This window comes from Geotrypetes seraphini, chromosome 3 (genome assembly GCF_902459505.1).
Source record: "Geotrypetes seraphini chromosome 3, aGeoSer1.1, whole genome shotgun sequence".
Taxonomy (NCBI): domain Eukaryota; kingdom Metazoa; phylum Chordata; class Amphibia; order Gymnophiona; family Dermophiidae; genus Geotrypetes; species Geotrypetes seraphini.
In genome coordinates, this window is record NC_047086.1 from 359930554 (window position 1) to 359945259 (window position 14706).

At 38.8% G+C, this 14706-nt stretch overlaps 1 protein-coding gene across 6 annotated transcripts in view; it reads left to right on the top strand.

Annotated features, from left to right (window-relative positions):
• BROX (BRO1 domain and CAAX motif containing) overlaps positions 1-14706 on the top strand; it is a 76072-nt gene that overhangs the window by 40572 nt on the left and 20794 nt on the right. For all 6 annotated transcript variants that reach the window (XM_033936995.1, XM_033936996.1, XM_033936994.1 and 3 more), the window contains 3 exons: positions 7765-7854; positions 10219-10304; positions 12656-12737. In XM_033936995.1, coding sequence (XP_033792886.1) covers positions 7765-7854; positions 10219-10304; positions 12656-12737 — 258 coding nt within the window. The remainder of the gene's footprint in view (positions 1-7764; positions 7855-10218; positions 10305-12655; positions 12738-14706) is intronic.

Consider the following 14706-nt stretch of genomic DNA (forward strand, 5'->3'; position numbering starts at 1 on the left):
TTTCTCCGTGCTCATCATGCTCCCTTCCACTGCCATATCCAACATTTTTGTTTCTTTCCGTCTACCATCTCTATCTATCTCTCTCTCTCTCTCTCTTCATCATAATTTAAAGACTTATTTGTTTAAGAAATATTTATTATGATCTAAATACTTTGCTATTTGTCATCTAACTGTAATCCACTGTGGACCCTTTTTTAAAGGGAGTTGGTGGAATATAAGCATTACTTTAACAAACAAAACTACTGAAAGAAATAGCCTTAAGTACTTGGTGCAAGAGAGAGTACACTTCTGAACCATTCTGCTTTTCTTAAGAATCATTTTCCACTTTCTGCTTTTTCATTTCTTGTGTACTGGACCATTTATTTTAGTCTTCATCAGTAAGTCTGCAGTATTTGATGAATAGCTTTATTGACAAAATGAATCAAATTGTAAGATTGACTCTGATTTGTTAATTATGACTTAGTCATTTGCATAGATTTTTTCCTAGGTTGATATAATTCACACTCAATGGATTTGACCTTATAGCTGTCTTGTGATCAGTTCTGCAAGGTGTGGTGGTTCATGGTTTTTATGCAGCTCCAAGACCAGCAGTGCGTGCTTGGAGAGGAACAGACTTCTGTCTGCAACTGGCAGGTGTATCCTTCAGGGACCTGTTCAGCCAGCCTGCTGCATATTTGTGGAGCTAAGGGTTCCGGGCCCTCAGCATTTGCTTGCTTCCTTGACTTGGTCAGAAGCTTGAGCACAGGCTGTTAGGCATCAATAGCATCCTTTGGTGCCAGCTGCGGTTTCATACCCCCTTCTCATTTCGGTATTTGTTGTGACCCGGGGGGGGAGGAGGTGAAGGCTCAGTCCAACTGAGGTCCAACTGACAGCCTGAAGATCTTGGCATGATAGCTGACCAGTGGATTGAGGCAGAAAATCCCTCCAGATCAGTTACTCTTTCAAGGAACTGAAGCAGACTGCAGCACCTTTTCCCCTGTACGTGATCTGTAAGTGCAGGCTGTGATAGACTATGGGGAAAATTGGGGGGGGGGAGGAACTTAAAAACTGTGTTTTGGCTGTTTTTTTTACAGCTAGAGCTTTGTTCTCTCTACCTCTAAAATCCTATTTCTAGTTATAATTGATCGGGCATGGGATAGGCAAGTGGGATCTCTGAGAGAGAAAGAGATGATGGTTACTGCACATGGGCAGATTAGATGGGCCATTTGGCCTTTATCCGTCATCATGTTTCTATTTTAAAGCTGTTTTTTTGGTGCCAAAAGGCTGTCATGACAGCATCTTGGATTTCCCGATTTTTTTTTTTTTAAATCCCCCCCCTCCAAAAAAGTTCTAAACCTCCCTTATAAAACCTTGTTTTGTCTCAAAACTGGTAGGGATGGAGTTCACAGACCCTAATACCTCTATTTCATACCTTATTTGTGCTGGATGAGCGGCTGAAGAGCACCCGTGTACCACGTGCATGTGCCATGGGAAGGAGGGGTGGGAGCTTTAGACTTAGCCCCTCTACAGGGTTGGAAAATGGCAAATGGTCCTGTCAGGGATAACAAAATATTTTTTAGAATCCCAAAACAGCAGCTCTGTGCACAGTCAGGGCTTTGAAACTTTGCAACCCAAGAAAAGACACTTGCTCCACCCTAAGGAACAAGGAGATTTGCCCTCTCAGGATTTTCCTGTCAGGTCTCTGGCAGGCTTATGCACAAGGCAGAAATCTACTAGTCAAGTCCTCAAGCAAATGGATCGGCGCACAGTCCTCATTTGGAGTGTGAGCGCTTCTTTCCTGAAAGTAGAGGCTATTCTGGATTATGATGATCTTTCAGGCAGGGACTTTGGGACAGAACAGAGAACAAATCTGACCCTTTGTCCTCCAAATGAGGTTTCTCTGATGGGTGAAGCAGCCTCCCATTCAGAGGACCAGGAGTTATCAGCTGTAGAACAGATAGAAGATCCCTCGGTTTGCTGACTCATTAAATTTTTGGCCCTAATGGAGATCTTTACCAAGTTCCTCTGAAAATTGAAATGGACCCTCTGCAAAGTGATCAGACTTCTAACAGTGTCTTAATTGCCATCTTTTTAGATAAGAAACATATGTGAGAAATTGTACTCCATTGGAAACAAGATCCCTGAGGCAGATCTTGCAGCCAAAACATGAATGTGTCGGATCTTAACAGTGAATAAGCAGATTAAGCATCACAGGTCATCTCTTTTGTCTTCTTTTGTTCTACCTTAAGGAGGTAGAATCTCCTGTATTCGTGTAGGGTACAAGATCGTCAGCCCAAATCTTTGCGGACAGAATCCTGGTCTTCCCTTCATATTTTAACCAAATTCTATAGGTTGCACATAGCACAGGAGGATACTGCTTTTAAGTCCTCAATACTATGAATAGGCTCCTCTATCCCACCTGAGAGCTGGGAACTACTTAGGTATGTCCCTACAGCTCAGCATACCATTCCTATTGCACTGAAAAAAGAGATTAGGTTCTTACCTTGATAATCTTTTCTAGTAGATAGGAATGGTATATTGAACCCCCGCCCAGCAATATCTGATGTCCCTGTTTTCTTGCTTAAGCGGTCAGTTTCACAGTTAAGATTTTCCTGTCAGACTATGAGATTATGAAGAGTCTCTGTATATACTTAAAAGGGGAGGCATTTTTGAGCTCCATAAATGTTTACACTATTATGAGAAATCGTGCCAAATGATTTCTTTGACTGGATGACTATAGAATTGGATAAAGGATGTGTGCTTAGATGTAGCCTTATCTGGATTTCAGCAAAACCTTTGACAAGGTTCCTCATAGGAGGCTCATCAATAAACTTAGTGGGCTGAAGTTAGAACCCAAAATAGTGACCTGGATTAGAAACTGGGTGACAGAGTAGTAGTGAATGGAATTTGCTTGGAGGAAAGAAAGGTGTGTAGTGGTGCGCCTCAGGGACCTATATTGGGGCCTGTTCTGTTCAATAATTTTGTGAGTGATATTTCTGAAGGATTAGAAGGAAAAGTGTCTCTTTTGTTTGCAGATGACACAAAGATTTGCAACAGAGTAGACACACCGGAGGGACTAGAAAACACGAGAAGATATCTGCAAATGTTGGAAGAATGGTCAAATATCTGGCAGTTAAAATTTAATGCAAAGAAGTGCAGAGTGGTACACTTGGGGAATAAAAATCCAAAGAAGCTATATATGTTTGGGGGTGAGAAACTGACATGCACAGTCAGGGAGAGGGACCTTGGTACTTAGTGTCTGAGGATCTCAAGGCTGCAAAAACACTGTAACAAAAACAGTAGCCGTAGACAGAGGGATGCCAAGCCCGTGTACAAGTCATTAGTGAGGCCTCACTTGGAATAATGTATTCAGGTCTGGAGGGCCATACCTTGCTAAGGATGTAAGAAGACTTAAAGCGGTCTAGAGGAAGGCAACAAAAATGATATCGGGATTGCACCAAGAGATATATGAGAAGAGGCTTGACTATGTATACCCGGAGGAAAGAAGGGTTATAGGAGATATGATGCAGACGTTTAAATACTTGAAGGGTATTAATCTACAAACAAATCTATTTCAGAGAGGGAGAAGCAGTAAAACTAGAGGACATAATATGAATAGACTTGGGTGTAATGCCAGGGAATACTTGTTCACAGAGAGGGTGGTGAATGCCTGAAATGCACTCCCTGTGGAGTTTGTGGAGGCAAAAATAGTGACGGAGTTCAAAAATGCAAAGGATAAATACAAAGGATCCCGAAATAGAAAGAGGATACTATCAACACAAAATTTGACAGATCAAAAATTATATCTTCATTTTTGATGCACAGGAGTGGGGCTTAAATAGAAACCCAGCAGCGGGGAAGGAAGACTATGCCGGATGGACTTCTACGGTCTGTGTCCTGTACATAGCATGACAGATTGGGGGGCGGGGGGGCTGGAGTTAGCTGTGACAGCAACTCCAGCAGTGAGGCAGTATGGGGTGGTGTAGCCAATGCTGGACAGACTTTTACATTATCTCTCACCTGCGGCAAAAAGGATCAAGAGCAATTTATAAGTATTTTATACCACATTCAAATCTTCTGAGTACAGGTCTTACCTATCTTGGAGAAAGGGGGGGGAACATCTTATACTGAAACTTAATAAGTAAAATGTTTGTTGCTTTGAGAATGAATGTGACAGTTGGGCATACTGGATGTACCACTCAGGTCTGTCTTTCTGCCGTCATTTACTATGTTAACTATGGGCTCCTTTTATGAAGGTGTGCTAGGGTTTTTAGCGCACGCACAAAATTACTGCACGCTATAGTGCGCGATAGCCGAAAATCTACCGCCTTAGCGCACTATTGCGCGCGTTAAGGCCCTAGCACACCTTTGTAAAAGGAGCCCTATGTTTTCTTTTTATTGTTTTTTTTTATTTTTTTATTTATAATTTTTCACATATGTTCACAAGAATACATCTTGTTTCATGAAATACAGGGAAAGCAAAAAATTTAAACAAATAAAAACAATAGGAAATCAAAACCTTCCATTCAGGTACATTTTCACCCCTTCTTAGACCACATTAAAAGGAGGAGGTCATACAAAATTAATGAAGATAATTAAAGAAACATTCCCATTTGACAAAAAGGCCTAGTATGCAGACAATTAAATCTTATTTTCTACCTTTTCATTCCTTAATGATCTTTTTAACATCTATAAACTCCTTCAAATGAGCCAGTGGAAAAAAAAGTATATTTGACTCCCAGATATCTAACCAGGCACAAGGGTATGCAAGTAGGAATGATGCATCCAATTTAATAGTGTCCTGACACAAGGAAAGAAAATCTTTTCTCCACTCCTGAGTAATTTTAGACACATCAGAATATATTCACACTTTATGATCCCCAAATAGTTTCTGAGCATTTCTGAAATACAGCTTTAGAATCGTATTTAGGTCCTGCTCGAAGACAAGACACCAAAAGAGTACACTTCTCCCTCCGAATCTGTGGTTTCAGTATACACGGATTCAGTTATTCGCGATTTTTTTTACAGAAAAACTATTTTCATTTTTTGGCTATTTTTAAGCCATCCAACCCTCCCCGGAAACTTACTTGGTGGTCTAGCGGTGAAGCGGGGCAGGAGCGATCTTCCTATGCTTCTGCCCCATGCAGAGCCATCATCAGAATGGCTGCCGTGAGTTCCCGTTGTAGTCTTGAGACTACAATGGGAACTTACGGCAGCCATTCTGATGACGGCTATGCACGGGGCAAGAGCATAGGAAGATCACGCCTGCCTCGCTTCACCGCTAGACCACCAGGTAAGGTTCCGGGGATGCAGGGGGGAGGCGGGGATGGGTCAGAGCCAGCCGAGAAGTTATTTGTGATTTTTCACACTTCGCGGTACGGCTCTGCACCCTAACCCTCGCAAATACCGAGGGAGAAGTGTAGTTCTTTCGGTGTCTGTTGTTAAAGTTTGTTCTAGTAGAGCTGATACATTTTCAAAATCAATTTGGTTATCTTTCACTTTATTTTTTCCCCCACTTCATAATGTGGAATCTTTTTGTTAGGTAAATAGTAAATCCTATTAATGGGAGAAATATTTTTTTTTTTAAATAATTATACAATCTTATTTTACAAGAATTAATTCTTGTTACATAAAATACAGGGAAGAAAAAAAATTTCAACACAATAATACTTTTACAACAATCATCATAATGATAAACCCCTTCTTAGACCACAATAACAGGGGGTGACCATAACATAAATTAGAGAGAAATTTAGAGGAATACTGCAAAGAAGAAAGGCATAATGTATCATGCGCCCATTACTATTATTATCCCTTAATCCTTGATGATCTGCTTAACATCTAGAAATTCCTTCAGATGGTTAGGAGAGAAAAAAACATATTTAACACCTAAGTACCTAACCATGCATTTGCAGGGATACACCAAAAAAAATGTTGCTCCAATATTTATAGTCTGTTGTCGCATTGAAAGAAATTCTTTCCCCCGTTCTTGTGTAGTCTTAGCTACGTCAGGATATATCCATATTTTCTGTCCCCCAAATAATTTTTGGGAATTTTTGATAAACAATTTCATAATCATATTCACATCCTGTTCAAAAACAAATGATACTAGTAACGTTGCTCTGTCCATTTCAGATGTTATCGTTTGTTCCAGTAAAGCCGTCACATTTGCAAAATCTATCACATTTGTCTCTACTTCTCTTACTTTCCCAATCTCAATTCCATTTACATTTCCATTAGGCATCTTTTTATTTGGTAAATAATAAATTTTATTAATTGGAGGAATACAATTTGACGAAATTTCCAAATTCTCAAAGAAGTATCTTTTCAACAAGTCAATAGGTAACACGCCTGAAGTTTGAGGAAAATTTAGAAAGCGGAGGTTCAAACGCCTATTAAAAATGGGAGAAATATTATTGGGGGAAAATTTTAAGATCTCAATCAGATATTTCTTGAAAAAATCAATAGGCATAACCCCTTGGGCTACAGGAAAATTAAGGAGGCGAAGATTTAACCAATGATTAAAGTTCTCAAATTGTTCCAATTTCCTGTGAATCAATGTATTGTCCTTAATTGTTGCTAGCTTGAATTGTTGTAATTGTTCTGCCTAGTTTGTTCTGAGAAGTCAGTTTTCATTGAATCTACTGACTTTGTTAAAGAGTCAAGGTTAGAAGCAATTTTTGATATCTCTTCAGTTGATTTAGTAAGTGTAATCTCCAGTCTTTGAAGTAGTTGCAAGATATCCTTTAAGGAAGCCTCCGTGGGAGCTGGAAAATTACCTGCTTCCTTAGTTGTCTCCCTCAGTTCTTCTGCCGTTGAGTCTGCTCCCTCAGTCGGAAACCCTGTAGGACCACATCCGGGGTTGCGTATCTCCGGCATCAGATCCCCAGCAGAGGCTGGACACGGTGGATCCAGGGTAGTCGGAGGGGATAAAGATGTCTCAAATTCAGAAAGGGAAAAAGGTTCTTCAATACCTTTCCCCAGCGCCGGGTCCGCTCCTCCGATAGTTGCTCCACTGTCAGCAAATCTGTTAAGAAATGATCAACAGTCAGCTGCACAGGGGTGGAGGTAAGTGCTAGCAAGGGAACAGCTCTAACCACCCCTTTCCTCTTGGTGTGCAATATTATCAAGATTGAAACAAATAGACGCAACCAGTGCTGTCCTTAAAACCAAAGTAGTGAATAGTGCGCCGCAAGTTCAGAAAATATTGTAAATCCAAAGGGCAATTGAACAAAAGTTCAATAGCTCGGTCAAGGAATCAGCAAAGAGCACAGGTATCTGTTGACGTGTTGTTAGCGGCTTCTCATACCACCGCCATCTTGACCTCCCCCCTATGTTAAGTATGTTTAACTTGTATTTTTCTTACATTCATTGTTCTTCTTAGAGGCTTGTTAATGTTTTACTTGCATTACTTTTCGTTAAGTGATTGTTTTACATATATCTGAGCAGATCAGACACTTGGTTGCGGGGAGTTCCCCGTACCCCTCCTCCTTCTGTCTCCTATAGGGCTGTTGCCAGCTTTGATACAAACTGAAGGGGGCAGCAGAGACCGGGGAGTGAGGAGGAGCTGAGAAACTGTGATTGACATCTTCTGCAGTATGCTCATGAATAACTCTATGCTTCAGCATAACATTCCTAACTACTGGAAAAGATATTATCAAGGTAAGAATATAATCTCTTTATATGCTCATAATAATCACTAGATTGTTTGTTTCAGTGCCATAATCTCAGTATATTTACTAGCCATTTAAAAAAAAATAAAAAATGATGGATTATATTTTGTAGTGACAATTGCCCGAGCAATTGAATTGAAGCACAACCCTGGTCTAATAGCAGCTCTGGCCAATGAAACAGCTAATTTCTATCAAAAAGTTGGTAAGTTATTGATTATTCTTGTTGAAAGGTAGGTGTGTTAATCTTTCAGACCGTTTGCTTCATAGGGGAAAATGGTGGTTGTTCCTTTGTCCACCCTGAATTCTTGTTGAACTTAGTTAGATTTTGTAAGCTGATTTTAACAATTGTATCTCTGGGCCTGCAGCTGTTCATTTTTAGCCTCAAGTCTGGATTTCAACAGCAGTGCAAAATTGAGGCTGCCTAATATTTGAGTGGGCGCTCAAAAAATGTCAGGTTATAGAAAGGGTAATTATTTCTATGACAGTACTAAAGCAATGGCCAGACATTAGGGGCAGATTAAGGTACAAGTAAAACTTAACACATGCCCAGGATCCAAAGATTTAGGGGGGTCTTACTAGATGAGCTCAGAATTCAGGAGGCCAAGATTACCAACCTTTTGGATTTTTTTCTCAGGATTCAGCAGATCTATAAATTTAACTCTCTTGAAGCTGAAGTGTCTGCATATTTTTCAGAATTTAGCCTTCTATAGCTCTCTAGTCCTCCACCTCCCCTCATAAACACTTTTCCAGTACAGAAAGGATAGTAGGACTAGTCAGTGAGAAGGCAAGTGACAGGAAGGAGGAACTGAGCTGTATGTACACTGTGTAGTGGGAAGAATGGGGCTGAACTCTAGGGACTTTCAAGACAACCAATGAGTGTCATGGAGGTAGGGTGTTGAGAAAGGGTAAGAATGTAGGCATGTGAGAGGCCTGCTGCATGTTGAGAAAAAGCTGGCAGCAAATGCAAGAACTTTAGGCGATTGTAGACAGAGCTGGTTAGGGGGAGCACAGGAGTAGCAAAAGCAATGTGTGTGTATCTGAAAAGAGAGTGCATGCATGTTATTATGTGTATATCTGAAGAGCAAGAGTGTGTTTCTACATATGTCTGAAGAGTGAAAGGGCGTTCTTGTTTGTCTCTGATGGAGACAGGCTTTCCTTTGAACATTTTGGCTGGAGTGAAGTTGCATGTGCACATGCTAAGTGAAGAGAAATTTGAAGCCTGGGAATTTTACTCAACTACTCGGACTGTGGGGCCCTTTTACTAAAGTTTAGTGCGTGTGAAATGCTGCATGTTGTGTTTTATATCTGTGGACCATGTGGCAGTGCATGCAAACCCAACTCATGAATACTTATTGCAGACTTCCTGAAAACTTGATTGGCTGGAGTTCCCCCAGGACAGATTTGTTAACCACTGCCTTAAGCCATTCTATTTGAAATATATGCTTGCCTAATCCCCATGCTCACGAGCTATTACTGCTGCCACACACACAGCTAGGCCCTGAAATAAAAATTACATTTTTCCCTGCTACCTCTATGTTGTGGGGTGAGGGACATGGAAAGTGGGGATGAGGAAAGAAGAACTAGGGCTCCATGATAAGAGAGTCTACAAATATATGTTTGCCTATGGCTCAGTATAGTGTTAATCCATCCTTGCCATGTATTGTATTAATATATTCCAAATTCTAACCATAAAGATTTTAATCCTGGGGAGATAAACTTGTGTAAAGACATTTGTTACTGATGGTCTTCGAAAATAACTAGTTCTGAAATTGAAAGTGCAGGCAGTCCTTGAGTTACAGACACCCAACTTAAGTACGACTCATATACTTCGAGGTTGCAACTTCATTTGATTTCACTGAGCAGGACTTCAAGTGGCAGAGACTCCTATGCTTCTCCTGTAGCAGATTCAGGAATGATGCATGGTCACATTAACAATGTGTGGTTTTGCATGCTATGCCTTAGAGGGAACACTGGTTTAGGGACAGTTGGCCCTTTTGTCAGCTGGGAGTAGAGGTAAGCAACAAGAATCTTAAAATCTACAAGTTCTGAGTTACATACAAATCCGACTTAAGAACAGCTTTAAAAATGTAACTTGTTCTTAACCTGAGGACTGCCTGTACTAGAGCATCCAGTTGAGTGCAGCCAAGTTGCTGTATCTTCTGTTTTTTTAAACTGAAGATCAAATTTAAATAATTTTACAGTGTTTGTTCTGTTGACACAAAAAGACTGCTCTCAGTAGCACCGAAGAACATTGTTCAAGATGAGTTTGCTTCCTATCTGCTTGGGTCTTGAAATTGGTATTCATCCAAGTGTATTTTCATCTTGCAGGACTATAAACTATCTTGAATCTTCTCACCACTCAGGTTGTAGGTTTTGGCATCACAATAGTTGTCTGGTGGCATAGATCATAGCTCATTCTAGGTGAGCCTAGAGTTGTGTTCTAGATATTTTGATGAGGTCTGTGAGTACTGCCTTATCTCAGTTTAGGAAGTTTTGTTAAGGTTAATCATGGCTTATTAAGAACACAAAAATAGTCATTTTTTTTCTGATACAATTTTGAATTTAGACCATACCTTATCCAGTTTGGACCCAGTCTACATAGCCAAGTGGAGAAAATACACACAGTTGAAGATGTGTTTCTACATGGCATATGTAAGTAATTTTATTGTTGTGCCTCATTCACAAACATAACTGTTGCTTTCTTTTTTCCTAAATTATATTGATTATGCTCTTCACTGTAGGAGCCAGCTTTGTAGGTGCTGAGTACTCCCAAGATTGAGCCAATCTCCTTCATTTTGAAATGTTAATGCCTGTGCTCTTCAATGTGCGGGTTCCTTTGCGTATCAGCAAGTAATATTTAGGGTATTGCAATCCAATCTTTTTGTTATGATCCCATGATTGCAGCAAAATAAAATTGTGTGGCCCCCCCTGAAGGTGCAGAATATTGATGCACCTATGGAGATCCCACCTAGGTCATGACGGCAAAGGCCAGGTTTTGTGATTTCTTCCCCCCCCCCCCTCACCACCACCACTCATTTGGGGTTCCAACACACAGTTTGGGAAGCTCTGGCTTAGGGACTAAAATGTCTTCTGTAGAAACTGGATTTCGCAATCTCCTCTTGCTAGGTAAGTGAATTGCTAATCCCCTTGCAAAAAAAAAGTAAGAATACTCCAAAATTAACAAAAACAAAATTGAAGGTGAATGCCTTAGGCACTACCTACACAGAGAAAGAAGACAAAAATGTACCTTCAAAAGATCAAGCAAATGTAAAGTGTTTGCAAATACTGCAGCTTTTAGGAGGGTTCTGTGCCACCAGTATTGCCTCCAGTATATGCATCCCAAAAGATTTTGATGCCTTTCCTCATTCCCAAAATAAGTTTCTTGTATTAAAAAATAATCTATAAATCAGTTCTTTGTTTTGGTTTAATTTTCCATTTTTTTCCTCTGTTTTCTACTTGAGCCATCTTCAAAATCTTTATCCTAATTGCTTAAATAATACGAATTCACATTTCATAATAGAAAATAATTTCATTGTGTATGGAAGATGTGCACTGTGGGGTATATTCAGATTGTCCCTTCAGAAATTATTCTAAACATTACTCTATTCTGAAGCACATGGGAATGAATGAATATACTAAGGCATGTGTTAAATACTGCACATCCTATTTTATACATGCTAATGTCAATTAGTGTGCCCTAAGCTTTAGTAAAAGGATCCCTAGGTCACTGAGCCAGAGAAGTGGAAATTCAGTATACTGTATGTGCTAAGAGGATTTGACTCGATTAGAACTAGCTGGAGATAAACGAGATATCATGTTCTTTTCATATGCATATGATTCGAATTTGTGGTACATGCTCAAGGAGTTCCACCAAAAGGTGTAGTCTAGTAGTGTGGGTGACTTCCAATTTTTCAAAATGTGCATATCTCTCTTTTTTCTTTTTTATTTCAATTCATCTTCTCTGTTTTTCTACCCTTTCTATTTCTTTTCTTAGCAGTTTCAAATACTCTGAATTCTTCTTACTAATCTACTATATGCAAATAACAGCAATTATGGATTCTTTTGTTTCTACATCACTATTTCTTATTCAATTTTTATGTATTTGAACTGCTTTCCGTATATTACTTATAATATTCAATAAAATTAATGAACTAAAAAAAAGAAATAGAAAAAAAAAAAAAAAAAGGACTAGCTGGAGATGCCTTTGCTTTTAAAGATTAGCTGAAAGTTTTATTTTTACTTTATTAGGAGGAGAACACTATTGGAGGGTCATTTTTATAGTTTTTACATGTAATAAAAGGTCTTTTAAAAATTAGCCGATGGTGTTATACACAGTGATATTACAGCACATGCTTAAGCTTGTGTTTTGTGTGAAGCAAGGGCAGAGTTGTGATGTATTTTATAAAATACATTTGGAGCAGTTCTAAATTTTGTGCTATGGCATTTATGCACTACAGGGGCTAGATTTGGGAGCCTAATTTGTAAAGGTAAACGGGCATCTGTGTTCCCTTTATAAAACAGACAATAGACTTCAGATGGGTACTTTCTGAGATTTCTTATATAGGCTTCTTGTTATGATCAAACTCCTATTAAGTGAGTTCCTGCTCCTATATATATTCTGCTACAATTGGAAGCATATTCTTTTGCATTTCTGTAGTAGCATTTACATAATATAGAACCGTGCAAGAAGAACACAGAAAAGAATATGGAGTAGAACACAATAGTAAAGAGAAAATGGCTTGCAAAAGCAGAATCAGAAATATAAAAATGGTTAGAAATGGAAAGAGGCCAAAAACATACAGAGAGACGTACAATAAGAAATTCCTTTTTTCTATTATGATAGATATAAAGAAAGTAATTGTAAGCATCAAGAATGGCTTTCACCAACCCAGACTGGGACACGTTAGGTGTCCAGCAGGCAAATATAATGAAAAAATATTGTTTGATCACTTGAATATTGGTTTTTCACTATTATAAATACAGTAATAAACTTTTCTTCTTAGTCATTCTGCTACCATGGTCAGACTTTACTTGCAAGTGACAAATGTGGAGAGGCAATTAGGTGTTTGCAAGAAGCAGAAAAATGTAAGTAATGAAATAAATATCTAAGTCTACAGATTATAAATGAGTAATGATGAAGTTGCAACTTTTTTTTTTTTTTTCACAGCTGAAGTGAACAGCAATGAGAGCTGAGAGATCACACCATTTACATACAAATAGAGCAGGATGTCACTATGATTTTTGCAGTCTGTTTGACGCCGTTACAAATTGCATCTCTTGTGGTGCAGCTGCATTGTCTGCCAGTTGGTTGTGGTTTATATTAAGCTTTGTATGTATGGTTATTTGCCGCCTTATATGCATGCTCAGTTTCAACTGCTGCAGGGTATATATCTACAAATGAGGAGGCAAAATAATGTTTAGGCTTTTCTTCTATTGATACAGTTAGGACGGTGTTCTAGTATGTGTACCCCTTAAAATCTATCAAGCAGCATTGATGTGGAACTCTTCCTTTTATCTTTAACATGGGAGTCTAAGACTCGTCTATTCATTGAAAAAACATGATCACATTACTGAGGCATTCATCAATTCTCATTGGCTTCCAATCCAGGAAAGAATACAATTTAAATTCTACTGTATACTATTTAAAACTATAAATGGAGACAGCCCAACCTACCTAAACGACCGCCTCATCCAAACCACCTCTACCAGGCGTAGAAAAACACATACCCCATTCACTTACCCCCCAAATCAAAGAAGTAAAATGGAAAAAACTATACAACGGACTACTGGCCACTCAGGCAGCAAAGATAGACAACCAAGTCTCCAACCTATTGACAACAACCCCAGACTACAAGATGTTCAGAAAGGAAATAAAAACTATACTCTTCAAGAAATCCCTTAATAAAGCTTAATACCATGATAAAGCTTAACCCCCCTCTTACCATCCCCTCCCTAACCCCAGATCCTACTTTTCCCTCTCTTGGAAACCTTCTCTGATCTAAAGTTGTAATCCTTCTTCCATAACTCTTTTTGTAATCCGCTTTGAACCGAAACGTAATGGCGGAATAGAAATCTGTAATGTAATGTAATTTTTATTTCAGTAATTAAGACATTTTTATAAAGGTTGTTTGTACTTCAAATAATTTGATGTTTTGCACTTTTGTATCATGGAAATCCTAGATGTCTAGCTATATTTTTATTTTAAGCCACATTGAACTTCAGTTGGCAAATGTGGTTGGTTATTTATTCGGATTTATTAACTGCCTTTATGAAAAGATTCACCCAAGGCAGTGTACAGCAAGTACAGTTCAACATAAAACTTACAATTTTGTTAAAAGCACATTAGTAAAAGACCAAATGTAAACAAATACAAGTGAGGTAAAATCAGCAAATTGAAACTTAATAGTACTACCATGAAATTCAAATAAGAGATATAATATAATACTTAATATAATACCTATGAAACAACTAATCTCAAAGTCCTGTGTTGTTTCAGCAAGTTGGAAAAGCCAGCCTTTCATTACCTACCTCAGGGCCTCTTATCAAGCCGAATAGCTGAAGTAACATAGAACTTTGAGATTGCTCTCTATGCTCCGGCTTTAGGACTGATTCTGATCCCCGAAGTTTGGTAATCGCATTTTGCTCATTGGCCAACCCCTGATTCAGCCTTTGTACGCTGAAACACGTCTTATGTTGGGTCAATAAAGACAATTCCCTGTTCATTGAAGTCCTTTGTGCGTTGCTTTTTTTTTTTTTCTGTTTTGTGTTTGATGTGCTCTGTCCCTCTCTGTGCTGGTCATAACTAATAAGTACACATCAGAGTATTCAAAATAACATAGATATGACATAATGCTTTTCTACAATACAGCTTATCCTATAGCTGGGGGGCTTAAGTGAAATTATTAGATGGGGGTAGGGTGGGTGGTACAGTCTGTTGAGATAAATAGATGGGAATCTAAACTCAAGGTTAGTTGATTATAGAATTAAACAAGATATAAGGAACTGATTTAGTTAAGAGTGTAGCAAACTAATTATAAGTTCTTTTAAAGTAATG